The following is a 21,743-nucleotide window of genomic DNA, read 5'->3' as shown; positions in this document are numbered from 1 at the left end:
CTCTTCTCCAGCCCCTCCACTCTCAGACTCCCACAGGATTCCTACCCTTCCTTCTCCTTTCCAGGAAGGAAACAAATCAGAGATGGAAGAGAGGATGAGGCCAAGCAAGGCCTTTGCTCCAGAGATCTGCAAATCTGGAGTCATTTGCATGGGTATCTGCATAACCAGTGCTAAAACGGGGCTCAGAGGGGATCTGAAGCTCTGACTATTGCCGGGTCCCCTTCTCCTTGCTGCAGGGCCACCAAGATTATTTGCTGTCTTGTTGCACTCCCACTGAGCACAGGAAGAGCCCTTTCCCAAGGAACATTTGCATTCGCAGGCTGCATCTGCTCTGCCCGCATTGAAGATGAGCAGCTCCAGCTCAGCCCTTGGCCATGAGCACCTTGCAGCATTTTGGGAGGATGGGGAGGTGAGGGGCTGGCCCCAGCCTGCAAGCCTGCAAAGTCCTGGGAGAGGAGAGCAAACAGGAGGAGTTAGCCCCTGGGGCATGCATTTCCAGCATGGGAAGCACTTGCTTAAAAGCCACATCTTTTAAATGTCACCTGCGCAGGGATTCTGCTGATGTCCTCAGCCAGATCCCTCTGCTTCGGCACTTGCCAGGGTTTCACAAAGCTGCTGATTGCGTGGCCGGGGCAGGAGGGCAGGGTGGCTGATAACCATGCTGCAGCCGGTCTCCTCCATGCAGCTGGGGCCCACCAAACCCAGCCCAAATTTCCTGGCCATCCAGGCGGCTGCCAGCTCTCCAGGCTGCCCCCCAACACACACACACTTCTGGGGTTGAAATTGCACCTGAACGAGGCTTGGCCCCTGAAAACTTGGAACTGAGAGTGTGGAGCACGCTTCTCTGGAAGGCTTTCCTGCTCCTGGTTACAAGGCAGCTGTGCCAAAGCTTTCCCAGGAAACAGCACCAAAGCTTTTCTCTTTTGTCTTGAGCTCTTGTGGGACTTCCTGCAAAAGTGAGCTTGCAAGAATTCAGGTGAATGGATCAGGACTTTTATTTCCCCACAGACTTGGTAGTTTCCTTATTCCTTGGTCAACAGCAGTGCTATTTCCACGCCATTTAAAACTGCACTTATCCTCATCCCTGTTTTCCCTGAGCTGCCCTTGAGCTTGTAACCCACATCTCCTGCTCAGCTTCCCATCGCTCACCCTGAAAGCAGCCTCCTCCTCTCTTCCAGGTCCTGAGCAATGAGAACAAGCTGACACTCAAGTCCGTCCGCCAGGAAGACGCCGGGAAGTACGTGTGCCGAGCCGTGGTACCGCGGGTCGGCGCAGGGGAACGCGAGGTGACGCTCACTGTCAACGGTACCTCTGGCTTCCCTCTTGCTATTCCTCCCGGTGTTCTCATCAGCTTGTGGCAGTGCATTTAGAATCACCCCCTTGGGTAGTCTCTTCGGGAGCAAATCCCAAGGGGTGGGATCAGAGAGGCTCCTGCCCTGTGGGATTAACTAAGACCCACTTGGTTCCATATTATCAACGGGGGGTTATTGAGTAGCTGGGAGCTGGCGTTTTAAATCTTTAATAGATTTATCTTGCAAAACCCTTGCAAGGTCGGAGAGCACTGTTGTCTCTGTTGTACAGCTAGAGAGCTGGGAATTGAGCCTGGATCCGAGGCTGGCAGCATAATCACTCGCTCGAAGCACCCAAGGGAGCAAACAGTGCCATGAACCCCCTGTGGCTGCATGGGGCTGCCCCGGCACAGTGCCAGGACTGGGCCCTTCCCTCACCCTGCTGGGGAACTGGGAAGCACTCCAGAGCCCTGCAGGCTGAGGGCACCCTGGCCAGGACCCTGCAGCAGCCGGTTACGAATTGCAGCCTGGATGTGCCCTGCATGAAGGGAAGGAGCCAGGCGGGCTGCAAATGGTATAAACAGAGGATGAATTTTGCATCATCTCTCACCTGCATGACAAACTGGCAGGCTTCAGTCCCTGCTCACTGTCACAAAGAGAGGAAAATAAGCAGGGAAGTGGCACAGCATTAGTTCTGAATGCAGATAATGCTAGGGAGGGAAGCCAAGGGCAACGCAGCAGGATGCTGAAACCCAACCACTCCCTCGACTTCCACTCAGCTCCTCGACGCCTGCATGCTCCTTCCCTGCCGGCTGCTGTGTTTTAATTACAATTAAAATAGCTTGCAGAAAACAAAGCAACAAATTAGCCCAAACAAAGAACCTGCTCCTTTCCCAGCACCTACTAGTCGCTGCCTGCTGTGAGCGTGGAGTGAGGCGCCCAGCGGGATGGGGTCCACTCATGGTGCACAGCGTGGGGCAGCCCCTCAGGAGCACCCCTTCCTGGTGGCAGGGGCTGCTGCAACCCCCAGGGGACAGCTGCATGTCTCAGGGCCACCATGGGCTCCCGACCCTGCAGGCAAGGAGCAGAGCCCTGGAGCTGTGTCCCCAGGTGTGGTGCCCGTCCCGGTGCTGAGTGCCACAGCTGGAGCATCTGCAGCCCCCGTCAGCACAGCACATTGCATCTAATGGAGCATCTCACAACACGGCACATCTAATCCTGCTAATGAATTCTTCTGCAAGCCTTTTGCACTGCAATTTGAGAGGGGAAGTTGAACGCCTCCTATTTTCAAGTGATTTTAAATCCAGCGGGTGACACAATTGTCTCAAGACCATCGGGTGCCTCTCTCCATAGGCTGGGATTCATCACGGTCAGGTTAGGGACCTGAAAGTGTCTGGGCTGGTGGCACAGGCTGGCAGGTCAGTCTGTCCCAAGGCACAGGGACACCGATGGGAGGAGCTCCATCCCACCCAGATTGATCCCACTACCCAGCGACCCACCCTGAGCCCACCAGCCTGGCCCGGCTGCACCCACATCCACTCCCAGAACAGCTGCAGCAGCCCAGAGCTGCCTTCCCCCAGCACCGGGGCACAAGGCTACGAGCCTGAAAGGATGCAGATAGGATTCAGAGCCTCACTAGTGGGCAGGAGGATTATGCAAATGGGCTGTGTTTGGCAGGGCTGGAGCAACAGAGGCAAGAAGGCAGCAAGGAGCTTGTGGCACTGCAATAAATTGGCAGCAGCCTGATTTCCAGCCCTGCGCAAGCCAAAGCCACTCCATTCTCCTGGCCATGAGGGCTTTGCAGGACCAAACCACGCTTCCCATCAAGCCATTTTCAGCATCAGCAGGGCTTGGTTCGCTTGGCCTTGAGCAGGATGGAGAAGTTGCAGCCATCCTGTGATGCTCCTGAGCCAGCAAGCCGCCTTCTCCTTTGTGCGAGCCTCCGGGATGGCGCAAATAAATTGGCACCGGCACGCTAAAAATAACCGCAACCAATAGCTCTGTCATTTATATCCATAGCAACATTGTTTAAAGCCTTTCCTTGCTGGCGGGCTGTCTTGAGCTCAGCTCCATGCCAAGCCAGGGACTGGCAGCTTTCACAGGGAGCCAGAGCCCGGTGGAGAATCAAACACCAGCCTCGAACGCAACAAGGCTGCAGCTCTGTGCTATTATTCCCGGGCATGTTCATCTCACAAATGGTCTTTAGTCATCTGCTATTATCATGATGATAAGCCTTTGACTCTGAACTCCTCAAGCAATAATAAAACCCAGAGCCGTTGGCATTTGTGCCATTTAAAATCCACTCTCCTTGGGGAAAATGATCCTTTTTATGATTATTAAGCCATTTTTCTCTAGTGTCACCCAGTCTTGGTGCACTCACAGAATTTGTAAGTAACATGCAATGACTGAAATAGAAAGAAGACAGCTTTTTTATTAATTTAGGCATACAGACACCATCGCTGCTTTTGGTACTGTTGGTTGTGGGTTCATCAGCCATCAGTGTAGGTGAGCAGCATCACCTAGCACGAGGTGAGGGATCCAGGATGCTTACATGACGCACCCTGTGCCACCCCTGGTGTATGACGAGATCCTGCTGCGTGTCAGCAGAAGCAGCCAAAGCCCCAAGGGATTTGTTATAATATTGGCAAAGCAAGGGGTAAGGCAGACTCTCTGGAGACCCAGGCCAGCTCCTTTAAAGTTTTCAGAGGTGGATAAAGGAGAACGCGTGCCAAGAAGATCATCTTTGAGAAGGCCATTTGGGCAGAAAGCAGCAACAAAATGTTTTTTTTACAATTTTTACAATTTTTACATTTTACAATTTTACATATTTTTTTTTACAGATAAAAAAGGGCAAAAAAGTGTCCAATAACATGCAGATATGAGCATTATATCTGAATAGTGGAAAACAAGTCCTGAGTGCCTGCTTTAGACCCACCTGCTGTTAGCAGTTGCTCTCCACAGCCATTTCCCGAGCCACTGGCATGTGTGCTGCTCGTGCACAGCACTTCCAGATTTGCAGAGCATGCAGTGAGTGTCCAGATTGTGTTTTACACCAGCTCCATCCCCAGGCAGCAGTCATGGACCTGCTGAAGATGCGTGAAGGCAGTCTCTGTGCCAGTGTGCCTACCGTGGGACTTTTGGGGACAGTAATTGTGCTGCTTTCCCTTGGGCAGAGGAAATGTGGTGTTTCTGGTCTCTGGTTAGTTAAGTGTCCTGCACAGAGCTGGTTTTCTGTGTATCTTACCTCATAGCATCACAGAAAAAAAAAAAATAAGAATATAGCTGCATTGCCATGGGAATTGTTTGGGGGGTGAGACTTCAGCACAGAAAGGTGTCGCTGGGGTAATGCCAATGAGCAACTGGATGCATTAGTTGAATTTAGCACTTCAGTACCTTTTTTTTCATCGGGCAAATTCGTAACTTGGTGACTTGGAGAATGATCAGTCAAGAATGCCCAGGACAAATATGTTTCTCACCACTTTACCCCACGTGCTGAGACTTTCTTAGAAGAAAATATCAGAGACAGGGTCAAAAAAAAAAAAAAGAAAAGAAAAGAAAAAAAAAAAAAAGAAAAGAAAAAAAAAAAAAGTGAGAAATGCTTTGCAAATCCACAAAGGATCGATAGATGGGAGAGAGGACAAGCACTGTGAGCTGTCCCACTCTGACTGAACAGAGACCTGAGCTCGGGACGAAGCTCTGCCTGATTCTGCACTGCACTGGCCTCCCTGTGTGGGCTCTTGTCACTGCTCCTGCCACAGCTCTTCCACTTGTTATTGCTCAGACAGAGCCTGAGAGCATTTGCAGCATGTTTGCACATGGCCAGCATCACTCCAGACACCTGCGTCTGGGCGGGTTTGATGAGATGATGGTGTTTGCTGATAACCCCAGGGACAGGCTGACAAACGAGACCACAGCCCAGAACCAGCATCCAACCAGCCAAGCCGGGGCATGGGGAGAGCTGGCAGCCCCACCGCCTCGCCTCGCTTTCCCTGCCTGCATCCCACCTTGATGCCAGCAGAAAGCCACTCATAGAAATGCAAATCTGCTGTAATTAAGGAGGCTAATAAAGAGCAATTAGGATTGCCGTTCTGCTGCTGCTCCCTCAGGGTAATATCCTCCAAACCCGCTCTCATCTCCCACCTCTTTTCTCCTAACCTTCTTCCACCAAGGAGGGACGTGCCCCTTGAGCACACCCCTGTGCTCTCAGCATCCTTGCATCACACCCATCTATGGACCCCAGAGTAAAAACACACATCTACCTGCAGTGCATTAAAAAATGCAGGTTGGGGTTTTTGGGTAATTGTAGTGATTTTCACTTCCTACCACTTCCCCTACCACTTCCTTAAGCCCCTGGGGAGCAATTAGTGTAATTGTTGCTTAACAAACTCACAGGAGGGGACTACCATGTGAGCTGGGCTCTTGCTTGGCTCCTGGTGCAAGCAGCCAGGTTTGCCAAGGAGATTTCCACTGAGTGCTCAAGTCCAACACCAGGGATGCAGCAGCAGAGATAGGGACACCCTACTGCTTTTAGGGCACTTTGACAAAAAAAAAAAAAAAAAAAAAAGCAGTGCTTTAAAGCAAAGCCCCCTCTGTGCCATGAGCTGTGCCCTGAGTGCATCACGGGAGGTGAGGGAGCTGCTCCTCCATCCCTCTCCGTCCCCTTTTGCCCTTTGGCAGTTCTGCCACCTCCAGCTGCCACCAGTACACTGCATCACCATCTACCCGTGTGTGAAACCGGTGTTCCTCTCCTCTCTTGCAGGGCCACCCATCATCTCCAGCACACAGACACAGCATGCCCTGCACGGCCAGAAAGGGCAGATCAAGTGCTTCATCCGCAGCACCCCTCCGCCAGACCGGATTGTGAGTAGCACCCTCTGTGCAGCGACCCGTGGGGCTTGTCCAAGCCATAGGGTGCCCAGCGGGTGGGCAAAGTACCTGCCCCAGGCTGACCCCACTCTTGCTTGGCAGGCTTGGTCCTGGAAGGAGAACGTCCTGGAGTCTGGGACCTCTGGGCGCTACACGGTGGAGACAGTCAGCACAGACGAAGGCGTCATCTCCACACTGACCATCAGCAACATCGTCCGGGCCGACTTCCAAACCATTTACAACTGCACTGCCTGGAACAGCTTCGGCTCCGACACAGAGATCATCCGGCTCAAAGAGCAAGGTGGGCATCACTGCCGGGGGGCTGCTGTGGGTTAGCACCTGGCTGGGCTGGGAGATGCCACGAGAGGCAGGATGTGCTCTGAAAAGCCCTTGGGCTGTCAAAGAGGAAGCTAGGAAGGATGGAGAAAGCACTCCAGCCGTGTCAGATTGCATCCTTAGGGTACCAGCTCCTGGCAGAGGGGCAGGAGGTGGGAAAAGCCCTGCAAAGCCACTGCCACCCAGCGTAGTCCCACTTGCTGAAGCTGGACAGCATGGTCCAATCCTGCACCCCTTGCTCCCTGCCCCACAGCCCAAGGTGATGCCCCTGCCACAGCCTGCAGGATCATTTATATTCATAGAGAGATGGGAACAGCTGCTCCTGCCGAACCCCACTGCCCTTGGGGGATTCCTGGGGTGGCCAGGGGATTTCCAGGCTCGGGGCTCTCCACGGTGAGGAACACTTAGCTCCTGGAGCGACTCCAGTCCTCTTCTGTTTTATTAAATGCCAGGGCAGGCAGGTGGATTGTTCTCATTAAGCTGTGATTTATAGGCAAGGCTGCCGTCCAGATTAAATCAGAGCTAAATGAACCCCTTAAAATTAGCCTTGGGCTTCTTCCAATGCAAACAGAGCCAGTGGTTTTTCCAGGTCGGCTGCCAGCCGGCGGGAACTCTCGGCCGCCAGCTGGGGTCCCAGGCAGAGCCTGAGCCCCCAGACCTGGGTGTTCCTGCGAGGGGACGTCCCTGCCCCAGGCAGGGGACACTGTGGGGTGGCAGAGGACATCCCCTTCAGGGGGACCTGCGCTGGGAGCAGGAAACGCTCCCGAGGCTGGCATGGGCGCTTGGGCTGTGCACGGCTGTGGACACTTGCTTTATTTTCAAACAGGTACGGAAATGAAATCAGGAGCTGGTATTCAAGCAGGTACGGAAATCCTGAGCTGACGGTGAATGTGAATTGTCCCCAGCCGTTACCACGCCTGAGGACCCGGCGTCCTCCCCTCAGCAGGGCAGGCAGGGTGTAGGGAAGGTGCAGAGCAGTGCGGGCAGGGGCTGGCAAGCAGGGCGCTCCGGTCTCCGCTCGGCTCCGTGCTCCCCGGCGAGCTGCCCTGCCTCTCTGTGCCCCAGTCCCCAGCCACTGAGAGGGGGATAATGCTACACAGCCATGTTTTGCACCTAAAGGGATTGCATACATGCTCTTATGGGGCAAGCCAGAGGGGGAAGTGCAAGTTTCCAGGCTTGTCTGCAGATGTCAGCTTTGCTCAGCTTGCCGGGAGGGTCACACTGCTGTTGTCTCTGGGCTCTGGTTTGCTGTCCCAGCCACTGGGCCCTGTCTCTGGCCCTTTGCAGTCACGTTTTTTAGCAGCCCAGCAGAGCCTCAGGCACCTTCCCCACCCCATCCCCTGCATGATTCTCCATCATCCTCAAGTGGCATCATTCACCATTACTACTCATGCTCGCTCAGCTCTGAATTGCAGATCCTGTGCCCTAAAGCTGAGAGCCAGTAAGCTCTCTGCTCACATCCTTCCCCCTCACCCTTTTGCCCCACATCTCCCTGGGAGAGCCAAGGCGAAAAAAAAAAAATCTGCCAGAATCCTGCAGCAAGTTACCACCTCTGTCAGGAGCACCACCTGGCAGGTGGCATCAGGCTACCAGGAGAAGAAAGGCCCAAAGGCTTCTTGCTGTGAGTCAGCTGGTGTCTTGTAGGATGATGGTTTGAGGATGCGTGCCTTGGGGCTCTACTGCTCGAGCCTGAGCTCACGGAGCACTCAGGAGCCCCAGGGAAACTCTTGCACTGCAGTGGTGGTGAGCAGTCAGCAGGCTGGGCAGGCTGATCAGGGAACAGAGCAAGTGCTGCCAGAGTCATGTCACTGTTGGTCCAGCCATGGTGACAAGTGACAAATCCAGAAATAGGCAGGCCCAGCAGAAAGTTCATGAGTGAGATAAAAACTGAAAAGCCTCAGTATAAACCACAAATTTCATCACTTTAAACAAGCTCTGCAGGGAAGATGAAAGGCTCTTTCTAGATCAAGTGCGAGCAGAAAAGCCTCACTTCAAGCAGCGTGTTTTTTTTGTCACTCTGCAGTTCTCAAGATAGGGCTCAGACCCATCAGGGTGCTGAGATCAGGTCCTGGGTGAAATCTGTGGTCAAAAAGTGAGAGAACACCTTACCTGCAGCCCAGAAAGTCCCAGTGGTCTCAGCAGAAGGGTGGCTGGTGTCCTCTCCATGCCCCCAGGTGGCCAAAGGACCTCTTTTTTTCCCATTTCTCCGCACCAGCTCCACCCCAAAGGACAGTATGAAATGCTTTCCTTATCACCCATCTGTCACCCATCAGGCCACTGGGCTTTGCTTTACCAGACCACCTCTCCCCATTCCCAAAATTCACCCCATCCTTCCATAAGGCAGAGGGGCCAAGCAAGCAGAAAGCCTGTGCTGGAGGCAGGCAGGAGGGTGGCAAGAACATGCTCAGATGTGGACGTTCCATCATGGGCTGGAGCAGCTCGCTGCCATCAGAGGTAGCAGCTCCGAGCAGGACACTCTGTGCTTCCTGACCCCTCTCCTGCCTCCAAAGCTCCCCAAAGCAGAGAGGATGCTCTGGTCTCACACTGATCGAGGGCAGCGGATGGATGAAAGGCTTTGCTTTGCCAGACACCATATGTGCCATTGTAGGTGTGATTCAGGGCACAAATTTAACCCCCCAGTAGGTAGGTAATGGCTCCTGCGGGCTCACCCGGCTGCAATGGAAAGGGTTCCTCCTTTTGGGGCAGTAGCGGATTCACAAGAGGCCAAGGGGTGTTTAGAAATAACAGGAAAGGGGGCCTGTAGGCATCTGCTGCTTTCAGGGAGGTCTCTGAGTGAGGCAGGTGGTGAAGGCAATCTGCGGTACCTGGTGCTGGTGCTGGCAGCCACCCCGAGAGCAGGCAGAGCGCCTGGGGGCACCGATCAGGGAGGGAGCACGGCTCATGGGCTGAGCACCTGACCCTCCTGCCATCAGTGTGAGTTCATACCTCCCCTCCCGGCACACCTCACAAGCCTGGATCTGTGCAAATAAATCCACTTTGCTGGCTGGGCTGCAGCTGAAATCCCTGCTGGGAGCCCAGCTGTGAAGTTGCCACAGGCAGGAGGCAGCAAGCAGTAACCCCTGCCCCCAGGCTGTGGGATGGGGGGCCCTGCCTGCCCGTCGTGGTCTGCCTTCTCTCCCTCCTTCCCTCCCAAACTTGCTAAGCCGAGGAAAAAGGCAAGAGGCTGGGATGTGAAGCAGGCAGAGGCCATGACGGATGGCGCTTGGGTTAATCCATCCCCAGATACTTTATGGCCAGCACCTTCCAGTACCGCTCCGTGGAGCTGAGCTGTCACCTCTGGCAGGTGGGCACAGTGCCTGGTCTCCATCCCCCTGTATTTCACCAGCCCTGCTCTGTAACCTTTCTCCCAGCCAGCTCTGATGCCATTTCTCTTTCTTAATAATATTAACAGGCTGTCTTCTTTTGCACTTTCCATCCACAGCCCTTTAGAGTTAGCTGTTCATTCATTGAGCCATGTGGTGCTACTGAAAGCAATTAGCTTTTCTGGCTCCCTCCTCCTCCCACCACATAGGGGAAACTGAGGCACAGAGAGGTCAGAGCCTGTCCGAACTGCAGCACACGGCAGTGGCAGAGCTACAAGCTTTGCTCCCTGGGCAAAGGGAGCATGGCAGCACCGGGTCTCGCCTCCCCATCCCATTGCCAGCAGCAGCAAGTCGGGGCCAGGGGAGCGAGCCAGGCTCGGTCTCTTTCCCCAGACGGTGCCATGCAGGGACGAGGGATGAAGCGCTGCGGGGGGAGCGGGGAAGAACCCAAAACCCTCCCCAGGTTCACCACTGAGCCACTTGCCAATATCCGGGGGGGGGCTCGCCAGAGGGGGAGAGCCACCCCGCTGCCTTCGGCACAGCTTCAGCCGTGCTCTCCTTCCTCTTGCAGAGTCGGTGCCGATGGCGGTGATCATCGGAGTGGCCGTGGGGGCCGGCGTGGCATTCCTGGTGCTGATGGCCACCATCGTCGCCTTCTGCTGTGCCCGCTCTCAGCGAAGTAAGTGTGGGGCGAATGCAAAGCCCACCCATCAGAGGCAAAGGGCTGGTGCCAGACCTGCTCAGGGCAGCCCAGAGCCATCAGCTGTCCAGGGGGGAGAAGTTCCCTGCGCCCCGGTGTGCCAGGCCACTGCTGAAAAACCTCCTCAGGCTGCATCCTCTTTGTTCTGCTTCTATTTCAAGTGCATTTGCAGACATAAAGCATGTATTTCTGGGTGGGGAATTACAGGCAGCGTGATGGGACACACGGTATTTGACGCCCAGCTGCAGTGGGAGTCCAAGTTAAAGGGACATTAGAGACACAGGCAGAGGGAAGGAGGGGTAAGCAGAGTGGCATCATGTTGCCTCATTAAAAAGAAACCAGGAAATTAAAGGATGATTGTTGGCTAAATGAAAAGGCCTGGAACTATGAGGGAGAGCAGCATGAGCATCCGGAGTATCTCGGGTAGCAGGAGAGAGCGCGCAGTGCTGGACGATGCTCCCAGCTTGGGAGACGCATGCAGGAAACAGTGGATTTTCTTCCCTTGCTTTCCCCTTCTTGTTCTCCCCGTCATTTGCAAAGCAATCAAAGAACCCTGTCTCCTCCTGGGTTTGGGTACAAATGCATGGCTTCCCACAGCAGAGATGTGTTTAATTTTAAGAGTAGTAACGATGCCTCTCCCTGTTCAATTCCCCACATTTTGAACTCTTGCAGACTGCATTAGCAACTTGTGCAAGTATTAACGAATTAAAACCAGGGCCATCATTAATCTTGCTTTTTTGGGAAGGGTTGCTGACAGGCAGGAGTGATGCTAGGACCTTGCCAATTCAATTTTGCTGAGCTCATTCAGCAATGATGGGCAATTCGAGTGCCTGGAAGAGGAGGCCAAGCCCTGTTACCACGTCAGTGCTTGGCTGCAATCGGCCGTGCTCTCCCCGCGGTGCAGACACGCACACCCTGCATTGCTCAGAGCATGTGGTTCGTTATATCCCCCTTTTTGGCTGTAACCAGATGGTGCAGGGCTCTTTGCAGGACACACAGTATAAAGTGAATGCCATGACAACAGATCAAAGATGTGGTGCACATGCCAGCTTTCAGAGCCGTCACCGGCGGTTTCAGGCAGCAGTCACTCACAGGCTGGATGCACACAGAGGAAGGGAAGGGCTTTGGGGGACAAAGCGGTGCTCGTCCTTCCACGAGCTTGTTTGAAGGCAGCCCTGGGAGATTCCCAGGCAGAATCAGGAATAAAAGGCGTTTTCCTCCCTGGCGATGGGAGCATGAACAGAGGAAGAGGGAACCAGGGACGTGGTGGTATGGCAGCGCTCCAAGCCCCTTTCCTCCACCATGGTTCCAGTGCAGCTCCCCTGGGGAGGTCTTCAGCAGAGGGTGCTGGGCTGCCCAGCTCCCACCTCCCCAGGGGCAGCAGCCGGCCCTGGAGGAACTCATCCTGCACCCCCCTCACCATGCAGGGCAGGACTCGGCTGCCAGGGTGTGCAATTTTTGCAGATGCTGCCAGAGTGTTTGCACTGAAGGGATCGCACACGTGATGCTGTGGCCGGTACCCATGGGGCGGTCTGGCCACGTGCCGAGAAGGGGAGGCGAGGACTTAGCGACGTGACACCTGCAGAGGTATCACAGAGACCAGCTGAGGACTGATGGGCCCAGCAGAGTGCTTTGATGCAGGGCGAGGGACTCATTTCCTACCTGGATGACTGCAGATTTGTCTCCCAGGACAAATACGGGAGCGCGGTGGCATCATTTAAAGCAGCAGCCTGCAAACAAAGCCTGCAGCCTGTGGCTCCCCACGGAGGGGACAAGGTGACCCAGCAGTGACTCAGGGAAGGCACCTCCTGCACCACCCGTGGCACAGGGGAGGCGACCCCAGCTTTGGGGAGAGCAGAGCAGCAGCAAGCACAGACAGACCGAGACTGGAGGCTGTTTGTTTTCTGGAAAAGAAAGGAAAAAAGACTTTATGGCACATCTGTTGTTGTATCTTCGGTGGCATAACAGCCCAGAGTTATTTAAAGGGGAACACTCTTGGGGCAGGACGTGCAAGACGGTAATTAGCTTTTCCTTGTGATTAAATATGGAGGCTCCCGTACCAGGAATGTCATCCCAGCCAAAATAAAGAAAGAAATAACAAGCCACAACAAAGAGCAGTAAAGACCTGCCAGCAAAGCCACGCAGCTTGGAGATGCCCGCGGGTGGCAGCAGGGCTGCAGGCACCAAGGCTGAGGGATGCCAAGGGGAGAAGATGGAGCCCAAGGACGGAGCCCCAAGCCAGGGGCCAGCCATGGTGGATCCGAAAGCCCCAAGGCCCCATGGGGCCAGGAGGGGTGGTGCAGCAAGAGCCCTGCGTGGCACACAGAGCCCGAGCACCCGCGTCAAAGCCACGAGCTGTTGGTATCTTGCTGCACGGGTTTGCATCTATCTCTGCATTTCATCTCAGATCCGCACAGCCGTTTCTTTTCCCGCTGCTCGCCGTCTTTGGTTTAATTTTTCTAAAATGACTTCTTCAAAGCATGCCTGACACCTTCAGGGAAGACAGAGTCTCTCCATACAATTTCTATCTTCCCCTTGCCCTGAATGAAAACAGGCTGCTTGGTGCAGCAGCCGGGGGTGATTTTATCATCTCTCCCAGAGCCCTGGCTTCATCTTTGTTAATTGCTTGGACTTTCCCTTTGGTGCCTGCTCCCCAAGACTTTTCTCAGGGGCTTCCCAGTGCACGAGAAGAGCTGTTGGGTCCCTTGGGAGTGGTGTTTCATGTGCTCCTCAAGCTGTAGACCATCAGTCTGGACAAACATCCCCTGACTGCTTGGGCAGCCCAGGCTCCTGATGCAGTCCAGCAGAGACTAACCAAGCTCCCATGGGAGTTAAACTAGAAATCTGAGCTCCATGGTGAGGAAGGTTTCACATGCCTGCACCCTGTGGTAGTCCAGCATCGCTCTCCCCAGTCTTGGATGCACTTACTGAGCTGGGGTTAGGGGTGCACTCAAACCGGTCCCTGAGGGTGCTCAGCACGGCTGCGTTCATTAACCCCTCTCCCTCTCTGTCTCCCTCTCTGCCCAGATCTGAAAGGTGTGGTCTCTGCCAAGAACGATATCCGCGTGGAGATTGTGCACAAGGAGCCAGCCTCAGGCAGGGAGACGGAGGAGCACCCCACGATCAAGCAGCTGATGGTAAGGGTTTCCTTCCCCTCCCTGTAAGCAATTAACGGGTTTGATGGTAACGAGCACAGGCACACACAGTGCGGTGCCATAATCCCCTCCCTGGGCAAAGATGCTCATCCAAAACCTTCCTCTTGAGGTACCATGCAGTAAAAGCTCCTCAAGTGAAACTTTGCTAATGAGGAGCAAGGACGGGCTGAGGCTGATTGCAGCAGCCCAGCTGCCCATGGGGCTAATTGCAAAGCAAGTTTGCCACCTCACGCGGGGGGAAGTGCTGCAAACTGCAAGCAGGCACACAGTAGGTGAACACGGGATAATAATAAAGTAATTAGCCAGCACAAACGGCACTCTCCTGGATACGCTTGAGATATTAATAAGTGCAAAAGCAGCACGTGCAGATGGTGGTTTGCAGACTGCTAACCCAGCGGTGTGTGGCCAGCCCAGCGTGGAGTGGATTTGCCGCTGGGGAGGGCTGGGCAGGAGAGGGTGCTGATGAGCAGGAAATTCATCCCCACGGTGAGTTCAGCTTCGGCCCAGGACTGGCATATCCCCACGGGCACGGGCTACTCCTCTCACTGCCAGCACCTCTTTTCTCCACATCTGAGGCACAGCCTGCTGCCACTGCTGCTTGCTGGTGTTGTGTTGTAGGTGACAAATACAAGCCGAACAAGTGATGAGGTGAGTCGAGCCAAAGAAAGCCAGGAAGCTGAAAAAGGTTGGAGAAAAGAGCAGATGTGAGAGGGAGAAAGGGCTGAAGCGAGCGGGGGCTGCTTTCTAGGCTGCTGGGTTGTTTTTGCCCTCTGGATTTTGGGGCAGCAGTTGAAAGCATCACTACACCCTGCTGGGCAGTGCACGTGTACAGCAAGTGAGGATGCAGGAGGCAATGGAGCCCGCCAGCCAAGCACAGAGGTTTCTGTGCTGGGAGCTTCATCCTCAGAGGGGCTTTGCCCAGGAGGGACCAGCAAAGGCAGAGGTGACCTCTGTAAGTGGGATCTCTGCTTTCCAGGCAGGGAAGAAGGAAAGGGGTCTGAAAACTTGTGGGGGGGGTTCTTTTTAGATCAGCCAAGCATCTTTGCTCAGCAGAAGGGCAGAGCAGGCTGGGCTTTGGTTTCGGACCATGCTGCAGAGATGATGGGAAATACGGAGTTTCCTCTGCGTGGGACCCTGTGCCACCATCTGTACAGCGCTGCCGGGGAGCTTCCAAAGGAAGGGCTGAGATTTGCCTAAATGCTGCTCAAATGCTCAAATGCTGCTCGAATTTGCCCAATTGCTGCTCCATCAACACGCTGGAAGCCTCAGCAGAGAAGACAGATGAGTGACACTTACCAGTGACGAGTGGTAAATGGGGATGAGGATGGTGATGGGAGGCCAGGGACAGGATCTGAGCCTGCAGGATACTGTGGGGGCGAGCAGGGTGCAGTGCTTGCTTGGCTCATTTACCAGAGCCAGACGGCGATTCTGCATCCACGTGTGCCCTTGATGAGGTTGGTACCGGAGCAGCACGGCATGGCGCTGAGCACGTTTCAATAAGGATGTTGGCAGGATGGAAATGGTGCAGAAAAAAATGACAACATTGATTTGATAGCAGGAAAAAATGCCTTACAGGGAGAGGTTTAGAGAGCTCATGTGTTTTAGCTCATCAGAAAGATTTCTGAGAGGTGATTTGGTTGCAGCATGCTGTATTAAAGCTATTTGAGCGCAACCAAGGCAGGCAAAATCAAGCACAGTGAGATACAACATGACAGCATAGCAGTGAGTGTGCTTGGCTGCTGGACTGGGGGGAGGAGGAGATTTCCCCACTCTCATGGCCAAGCTTTTCCTGGAGACACATGAGCTGAAAATAATCCTGTCAGAGCAACATCATCCAACAGGCTGGAAGAGATGGCCTAAAGTCTCTGAGCTTGATGCTGGGTCTCCATGCGAGTTTGGCACTGATTGGGACATCCCTGGAGATGAGAAGACATCAAAGCCCCTCCACTGCATGGACCGGATCCTCCCTGTCCTCATCTGCCCTTGGCAAGAGCACCCCCAGCAAACACTCCCCAAATTCCCTTCCCTGCTCGGGTGCTCACCCCACTCCCCCTGCTCGCTGCTGGGAGCAGCCTCCTCAGGCAGTGAGCTGCCTCGGCCCAGGTGCTGCACAGCTTCCTGATCAGGCTCTGTGTTTGTCACCGGCAGATGAAGTTGCAGAACTCATCCACTAACGAGCAGTGGGTGGTGAGACCCCTCTGGCAGGAGCAGTGGCAACGCGCTGCAGCACCCTGCTTGCTCACCCCATCCCCTCCTGCTCTCCCTCCTCCCTGCACCAGCACCGTGGCCCCTGCTGCTCCTTCGTTTGCACCTCCTGAGCTCACCGGGATATTTCCTGCCCACGGTGGAACCTGAAATTATCTCCTTGCCCTCAACAATGTTCCTAACACCTTGCAATTTAATATCAACTGTGAACTGCATTAACACACTGGGCGCTGGAGTAGCACGATCATTAATGCAGATGTTAACAAAAGGCAGCTCCACATCAGCCCCTTCCCTCTGTCCCAGGCCCTGCGGGAGTGGAGGTGCAGCTGTGGCATGGACGGTGCTTTGCTCTGCTTAAGTGTTTTGGGCTGCAGAGCGACTCTTTTTTTTTTTCCCCCTAGTTTTTCCTGAAAATCATTATTGCATTTGTTATTTTGCAGCCATCTGTGACCTCCACAGTGCTCTGTGCTTTTCACAAATAATTATTCATGCATCTGTAAATTCATTAACACCTTAGGAGACACGTCATGCTGTCTGATTTGCATATGTTCACGTTGTCTCAGCATAGTACCCCCCCTCTAGACGAAGGAAGGCTGCCAGCCCAAAGAGGCCAGCAAGCAAACAGCCACCAGAAGCTGCAGGCAAGAGCTCCCGTTAAAGCGTGTGATCCCAGAAAAAAAAAAAAAAAAAAAGAAAAGAAAAAAAAAAGGCAAGCCTTCTGCAATGACAGCTTTGTCTCTTGTTCCATTCAGCCCTGACATGCCAGGGTTCCTGGCAGCAGCACACCAGTTCGGCTCCGACGCTGCCTGGCCATGATGAGGGACAGCAGAGGAGCGAAGGACCATCAGCTTGGATGTGGTTTATCCTCATCTGCTGTCACGGCTCGGTGATGGGGTTGTTACTTCTGGTGGATTAGGGTCTGTGCCTCAGTTTACCCACCTGTGAAATGGGGCTGAAGGTGCTGGATGAGACTTCCCTGCTGCCAGGGATACTCATAACAGCGATGAGCCCAAAGGGACCAACACACAAGAGCATCCCAAATCAAACGGGGTCCAGCGCTGCCAGGTGGGCCCAGGCATCGCTTTGGAGTAGAATGGTGAAAACAACAAAACCGGGCTGATGGCCTTCTTGCTCCACTTACTTTTTTTCCCCATCCTCCTGCTCCATGGGACAAATCCCCACTTTGGTCGCACCTGCAGCCACCACTGCACACATCCTTGGCTCAGGAGGTGAGCTCAGGTCCAAGTTAAAGAGAAAAAAAGCAGAAATTCAGGGCAAGAGACATTTCTACCCACAGCCCAGCTGCCAGGGCATCATGCTTCTGCCTTTCTTCCCAAGAAATGCTTCAAGCACCCCGTGGATTATCAGGAATCTGATAAGCAGCGTCCCTCACCTCTGTTAGGGTTTGACCTGTGCAAGTTTCAAAGTACATCTGAGTGTCATCCAATTACCCGACAAGCAGAAAACATTATAATTAAACCCAGAGCAAGGAGGGGAGCAGCCCCCCAGGCAGGGCTCTCGCCAGCCTGTATGGGTCCATCGCCTGCCTCTGTGCTGGGACCCTGCCAGGGACTCCGCAGGGAGACCCATTTTAAAAACATATTGTCTCCTGTAATGAAAGCAAAGAATTTAATATCCGGTCTGTTGAATTCACCATCCCAGATGAAAGCAGCTTCATTTTGCGGAGCTAAATGAGGGAGAGCTTCAGCATGCGGAGGATTAGGCAGCACAGTGCTGGAGCATACCCAGCCTGGCGAGCAAGGCGGGTTTGCCAGCAAAGGGAGCAGCCTGGGATTTTAATATTTAAGAATCATTTCTCTGCCTTGCACGACCTTGAGGAGTCACCTTGATGGCTGTAGGAAACAGCGTAGAAAACCTGGTATGTTGCTTTGCAGTGGGGAGTCTTTTGCAGCAAGAGAAACTGAGGCACGAAATGATTACGGATGCCACACATTGCACCCTGTAGCCATGTGGGTCACGAGGGACCAGTGAGGCTTGGGCATGGGGAGGGGGAGAGAGTAAGAGCAGCACCCTGGTCTCAGGATGCCAAAGCTGGCACCACCCGGTGCTGCCAGGCGGCATTGGCAGCTGGCACGCTGTCCCCAGGATCTGGCCATGCCCTTGAGTTGAGCAGCACCAGCAGGAAGGGGATGGCAGGCACTCGGCTCCAACAAGGCGGTGCACAGCGTTGTCACCAGCCATCAGCATGGCAGCAGAGCGGCCAAAGGATGGCAGCATATTGGTGGCTTAGTCCAGAGGGCAGCCGGGCACCAGGCAAAGCCTGCAGGTGGCACAGGGTGGCTGGGCCCTCATCGGCACTTGGGAAGCTCTGCGCTGCCCTGGGCACGGATGGGACCCACTGGGAATGGGGACCTAGCTGGTGCCCCCATGTCCTGCTCTGTTTTGAACATTTTTCTCTACCCTCCTCCTCCCCTGCTGTCTGTGCGTTCATAATCCTTATTAATAGCAGTGATGGAGTTAACTTTCGTCCCCACTCTGCATATTGACATGTAGCCACCTGTTTGAATGAGGAGCCTCCTCATTAACAAGCTATTTATATACAGCAGCTCGGGTGGCATTTGATAGTCACGCAGCACTCCGAGCGCTGCCCACTCCGCAGCAGATGCCCTTTTGTGCTCAGAGGGATGGAGAAGATATGGAAGCCATTTAGCGGGGGAAAAAAATAAAATATGTAGCAAAAGCCACTCACTTTGGGTGAGCTGGGAAGGAGCTGCCTGCCCCTGCCCAGGTCTGGGTTAAAGGGTCGTGCTTGAGCTTTGCCAGCCGAGGATAGAGAAAGGCTCGTGCCTCCCTCTGGCTGATTTCCCAGCCAACCCGGAGCAGCACAGGCCTGGCCGGTGCCCATCGGATGCCGGGATGGGGATGAGTGTGGTCAGGGACTCCCAAGCTCTCTGTTTACCCAGGGATCAAAAGGAGAGGAAGGAACGCAAACGAGCACCCCGCTGCCCGCTAATTGACAGCATGAGATTGCACTGAGCTAAGTCGTGGCGCGGGCTTTAATAAAGGTCACGTTAATGAATGGCTTAATTTGGGAATTAGAAATGAACGGCTGCGCGTGCTGCACGGGGACCCAGTGCCCTCTGATGGTGCAGGGGCTCACTGCAGCACCACACCCCCGAGGGAGCCCCCAGCTCCCCCAGCCCTGGGCACAGGCAGGTCCCCAGTGGGCTATAGGAGCACCCCAAATCACCATGGCAAGAGGCACCATGAAATGCCTTACAAGACCCCAGAAAACCCATGCCACCACTCGACTTTGGTGTTGCAAGGCACCAGTGGGACACCGCCTTGGCAGGTGTGCTGCCCTGCCCCGCTCCAGCCCCCAGTCACCACCAAACCCCAGCAAAATGTGAGAGGAGAAGGGGTTTCTCCACTGGGGACTTGGAAATCCTTTGGGCACAGTCTGTACAGCCATATGCAGCCTCCTGCAGCCGTCCTGCAGGGATTTAGGGGCCCCTCGTGCTGCAGGTTCAGCTGCCCTGAGTTTCGTGCTTGGTGACACGTGTGTTTATCCTACTAAATCAATGGCTCTTACAAGCTGCCTTTTTTTTTTTTTTTTCCTGGAAAAACTCAGGTACTTTTAATTTATTGCATTTAATAGCCATATCAAAGGCTTTCAGAAGATGAGCAGAAAGCGCTGCAGGGTGAATTTCCACAACCACTTACCGTTTTAAAAAGGGAAAAGAGAGGGAAAAAAAGAGCAGGCACACACGGAGGAGTCGGGCAGGCCAGCTGTGCAGCCTTGGGTCTGCAAGCGGGACGGGGCTCGGCACCTCTATGAGCCAGAGCTGCGCAATCCGTGCAGGCAGAGATAAAAGGCAGCTGAGAAATTGGCCGATAATTATTCAGTGTCTGCACAGACCCACCTTTCTGAAGTACGGATAATTAAAGTCGTATTCTAATTAACGCACACCTTGCCCCCAGTTGCGGTCAGCCTTCAAAAGAAGAAATAATGAGGTGGGGAGGAGCGGGCTGCCCTGGCGAGGCCGGTGTGCCTGGGCAGCAGCATCCGTATCCAGAGCAGCAGCGAGCAGAAATCAACCCCAAGGTGTCAGTTCCTGACCGGTCCCTGCCGGCACCACGCCCAGCAAGGCTGGGTAAAGGCTCCAGGACTCGAATATTTTGAGAGAAGCCAAAGTCAAGAATTTAAAATAAAATAAAATAAGGATTTCACATTAATTATGGCATTAAGGACATGCCAAAACCCATCTGGGATTTTATTTTTTTTTTACTGAGAAGTTGTCTAGCAGCCAAATTCAGGTTAGGAGGAAAGGATGAGGAAAAAAAAATAAAAAAGACATTCTGGGGGTTGTTTTGGACAGGGGTGTCACTGTCAGCAATTCGCAGCCACAACAGCTGTGAATAATTCACCCTCTGCATCAGCTCAGCCTTTTTGATCCTGGCCAGAGGGGAAGAAAGCAACTTGTGAGCAGAGCATCAGCTGTGTAGAGGTGCTGATGCTGCCCTGCTGGAGTGGCCCTGGGCAAGTCCTTCCTGGAGTCACCACCAGGAGCAGGGCTGGGGGTGCTCATGCCCAGTTGCCTCCTTTCCTAGATGGACCGGGGGGAGTTCCAGCAGGACTCGGTGCTGAAGCAGCTCGAGGTGCTCAAGGAGGAGGAGAAGGAGTTCCAGAACCTGAAGGTGAGCCAGGCCCCAGGACAGAGCCTCGACAGCAGCCACCCTCTGTCCCCAGCCCTGCAGACGGAGGTGCCTCCGTGTCCCTCGGGTGCCGGCGTGGCCCTGTGCCAGCCATGGGGCATGATCAGCCCTTCCCTTGCCGTATGCCACCCCTTGGCTCCCGTGGTGACCTCTGTCCCCATGCCAGGAGGGATGCTGCAGTACCCCCGGTGCCATCTGCTGGTCTCAGCACCCTCTGGGGGCAAGAAAAATAAATCAAGGTGTGTGCCAGGATCAGGGTAGGGGGGAGAAGAAAGGGGAATTGGTCACACAGGGGGATGCTCAGATGCTGCAGCCAGGTTGGGTGGTGGAGGGCATCCCTATCCCACCCCAATGAGCTGGAGGGAGTTTGGGGTGCCCCCAATCCCCACCAACACCAACACCACCCCGCAGGATCCCACCAACGGCTACTACAGTGTGAACACCTTCAAGGAGCACCACTCGACGCCCACCATCTCGCTGTCGGGCTGCCCGGCGGACCTGCGCCCTGCTGGCAAGCAGCGGGTGCCCACGGGCATGTCCTTCACCAACATCTACAGCACGCTGAGCGGGCAGAGCCGCCTCTACGACTACAGCCAGCGCTTCGTGCTGGGCATGGGCAGCAGCTCCATCGAGCTGTGCGAGCGTGAGTTCCAGCGCGGCTCCATGAGCGACAGCAGCTCCTTCCTCGACACGCAGTGCGACAGCAGCATCAGCAGCAGCGGCAAGCAGGACGGCTACGTGCAGTTTGACAAGGCCAGCAAAGCCTCCGCGTCCTCCTCCCACCATTCCCAGTCCTCGTCCCAAAATTCGGACCCCAGCCGGCCCCTGCAGAGGCGGATGCAGACACACGTTTGAACCCCGGGGATGCCCGTGGGGCACGGGCTGGGGGCTCTCCACACTGGGACGGTCACGCCGGTGGTGGGAGAGCCAGGACCTGGCCCCCAGAGCAGGGCTGTGCCAGCAGGGAACGGGACCGCTGCACACTGAGCACGACCCCGCCGAGGATGCGGCGCCATCCCCAAAAGGTGTGGGGGGGAGGGGGCTTGGGGCCACCGTCGTCCCAGTGAATGCCCCCCCCTGCACCCACCCATCCGCTCGCCTCCGCTTCCCCGCTCCGCTCGCCCCTGGCTCCTTTCCTTCCTTCTTGGTGTTTGGTGTCCATAATTATAGAGTCCATTTCGGGGGGGTCCCG

The 21,743-nt window shown here is 54.7% G+C and overlaps 1 protein-coding gene across 6 annotated transcripts in view; it reads left to right on the top strand.

Annotated features, from left to right (window-relative positions):
- KIRREL3 (kirre like nephrin family adhesion molecule 3) overlaps positions 1 to 21,732 on the top strand; it is a 316,766-nt gene extending 295,034 nt beyond the window's left edge. For 5 of the 6 annotated variants that reach the window (XM_032201818.1, XM_032201814.1, XM_032201819.1 and 2 more), the window contains 8 exons: positions 1,179 to 1,305; positions 6,049 to 6,149; positions 6,258 to 6,456; positions 7,318 to 7,353; positions 10,386 to 10,493; positions 13,542 to 13,651; positions 20,447 to 20,533; positions 20,963 to 21,732. In XM_032201818.1, coding sequence (XP_032057709.1) covers positions 1,179 to 1,305; positions 6,049 to 6,149; positions 6,258 to 6,456; positions 7,318 to 7,353; positions 10,386 to 10,493; positions 13,542 to 13,651; positions 20,447 to 20,533; positions 20,963 to 21,406 — 1,212 coding nt within the window. In that variant the 3' untranslated portion in view covers positions 21,407 to 21,732. The remainder of the gene's footprint in view (positions 1 to 1,178; positions 1,306 to 6,048; positions 6,150 to 6,257; positions 6,457 to 7,317; positions 7,354 to 10,385; positions 10,494 to 13,541; positions 13,652 to 20,446; positions 20,534 to 20,962) is intronic. The other variant, XM_032201817.1, reaches the window with a different exon arrangement.
- The last annotated feature ends 11 nt before the right edge of the window (positions 21,733 to 21,743 follow it).

The sequence above is a fragment of the Aythya fuligula genome, chromosome 22, assembly GCF_009819795.1.
Source record: "Aythya fuligula isolate bAytFul2 chromosome 22, bAytFul2.pri, whole genome shotgun sequence".
Taxonomy (NCBI): domain Eukaryota; kingdom Metazoa; phylum Chordata; class Aves; order Anseriformes; family Anatidae; genus Aythya; species Aythya fuligula.
This window is presented reverse-complemented; position numbering and strand designations above follow the sequence as displayed.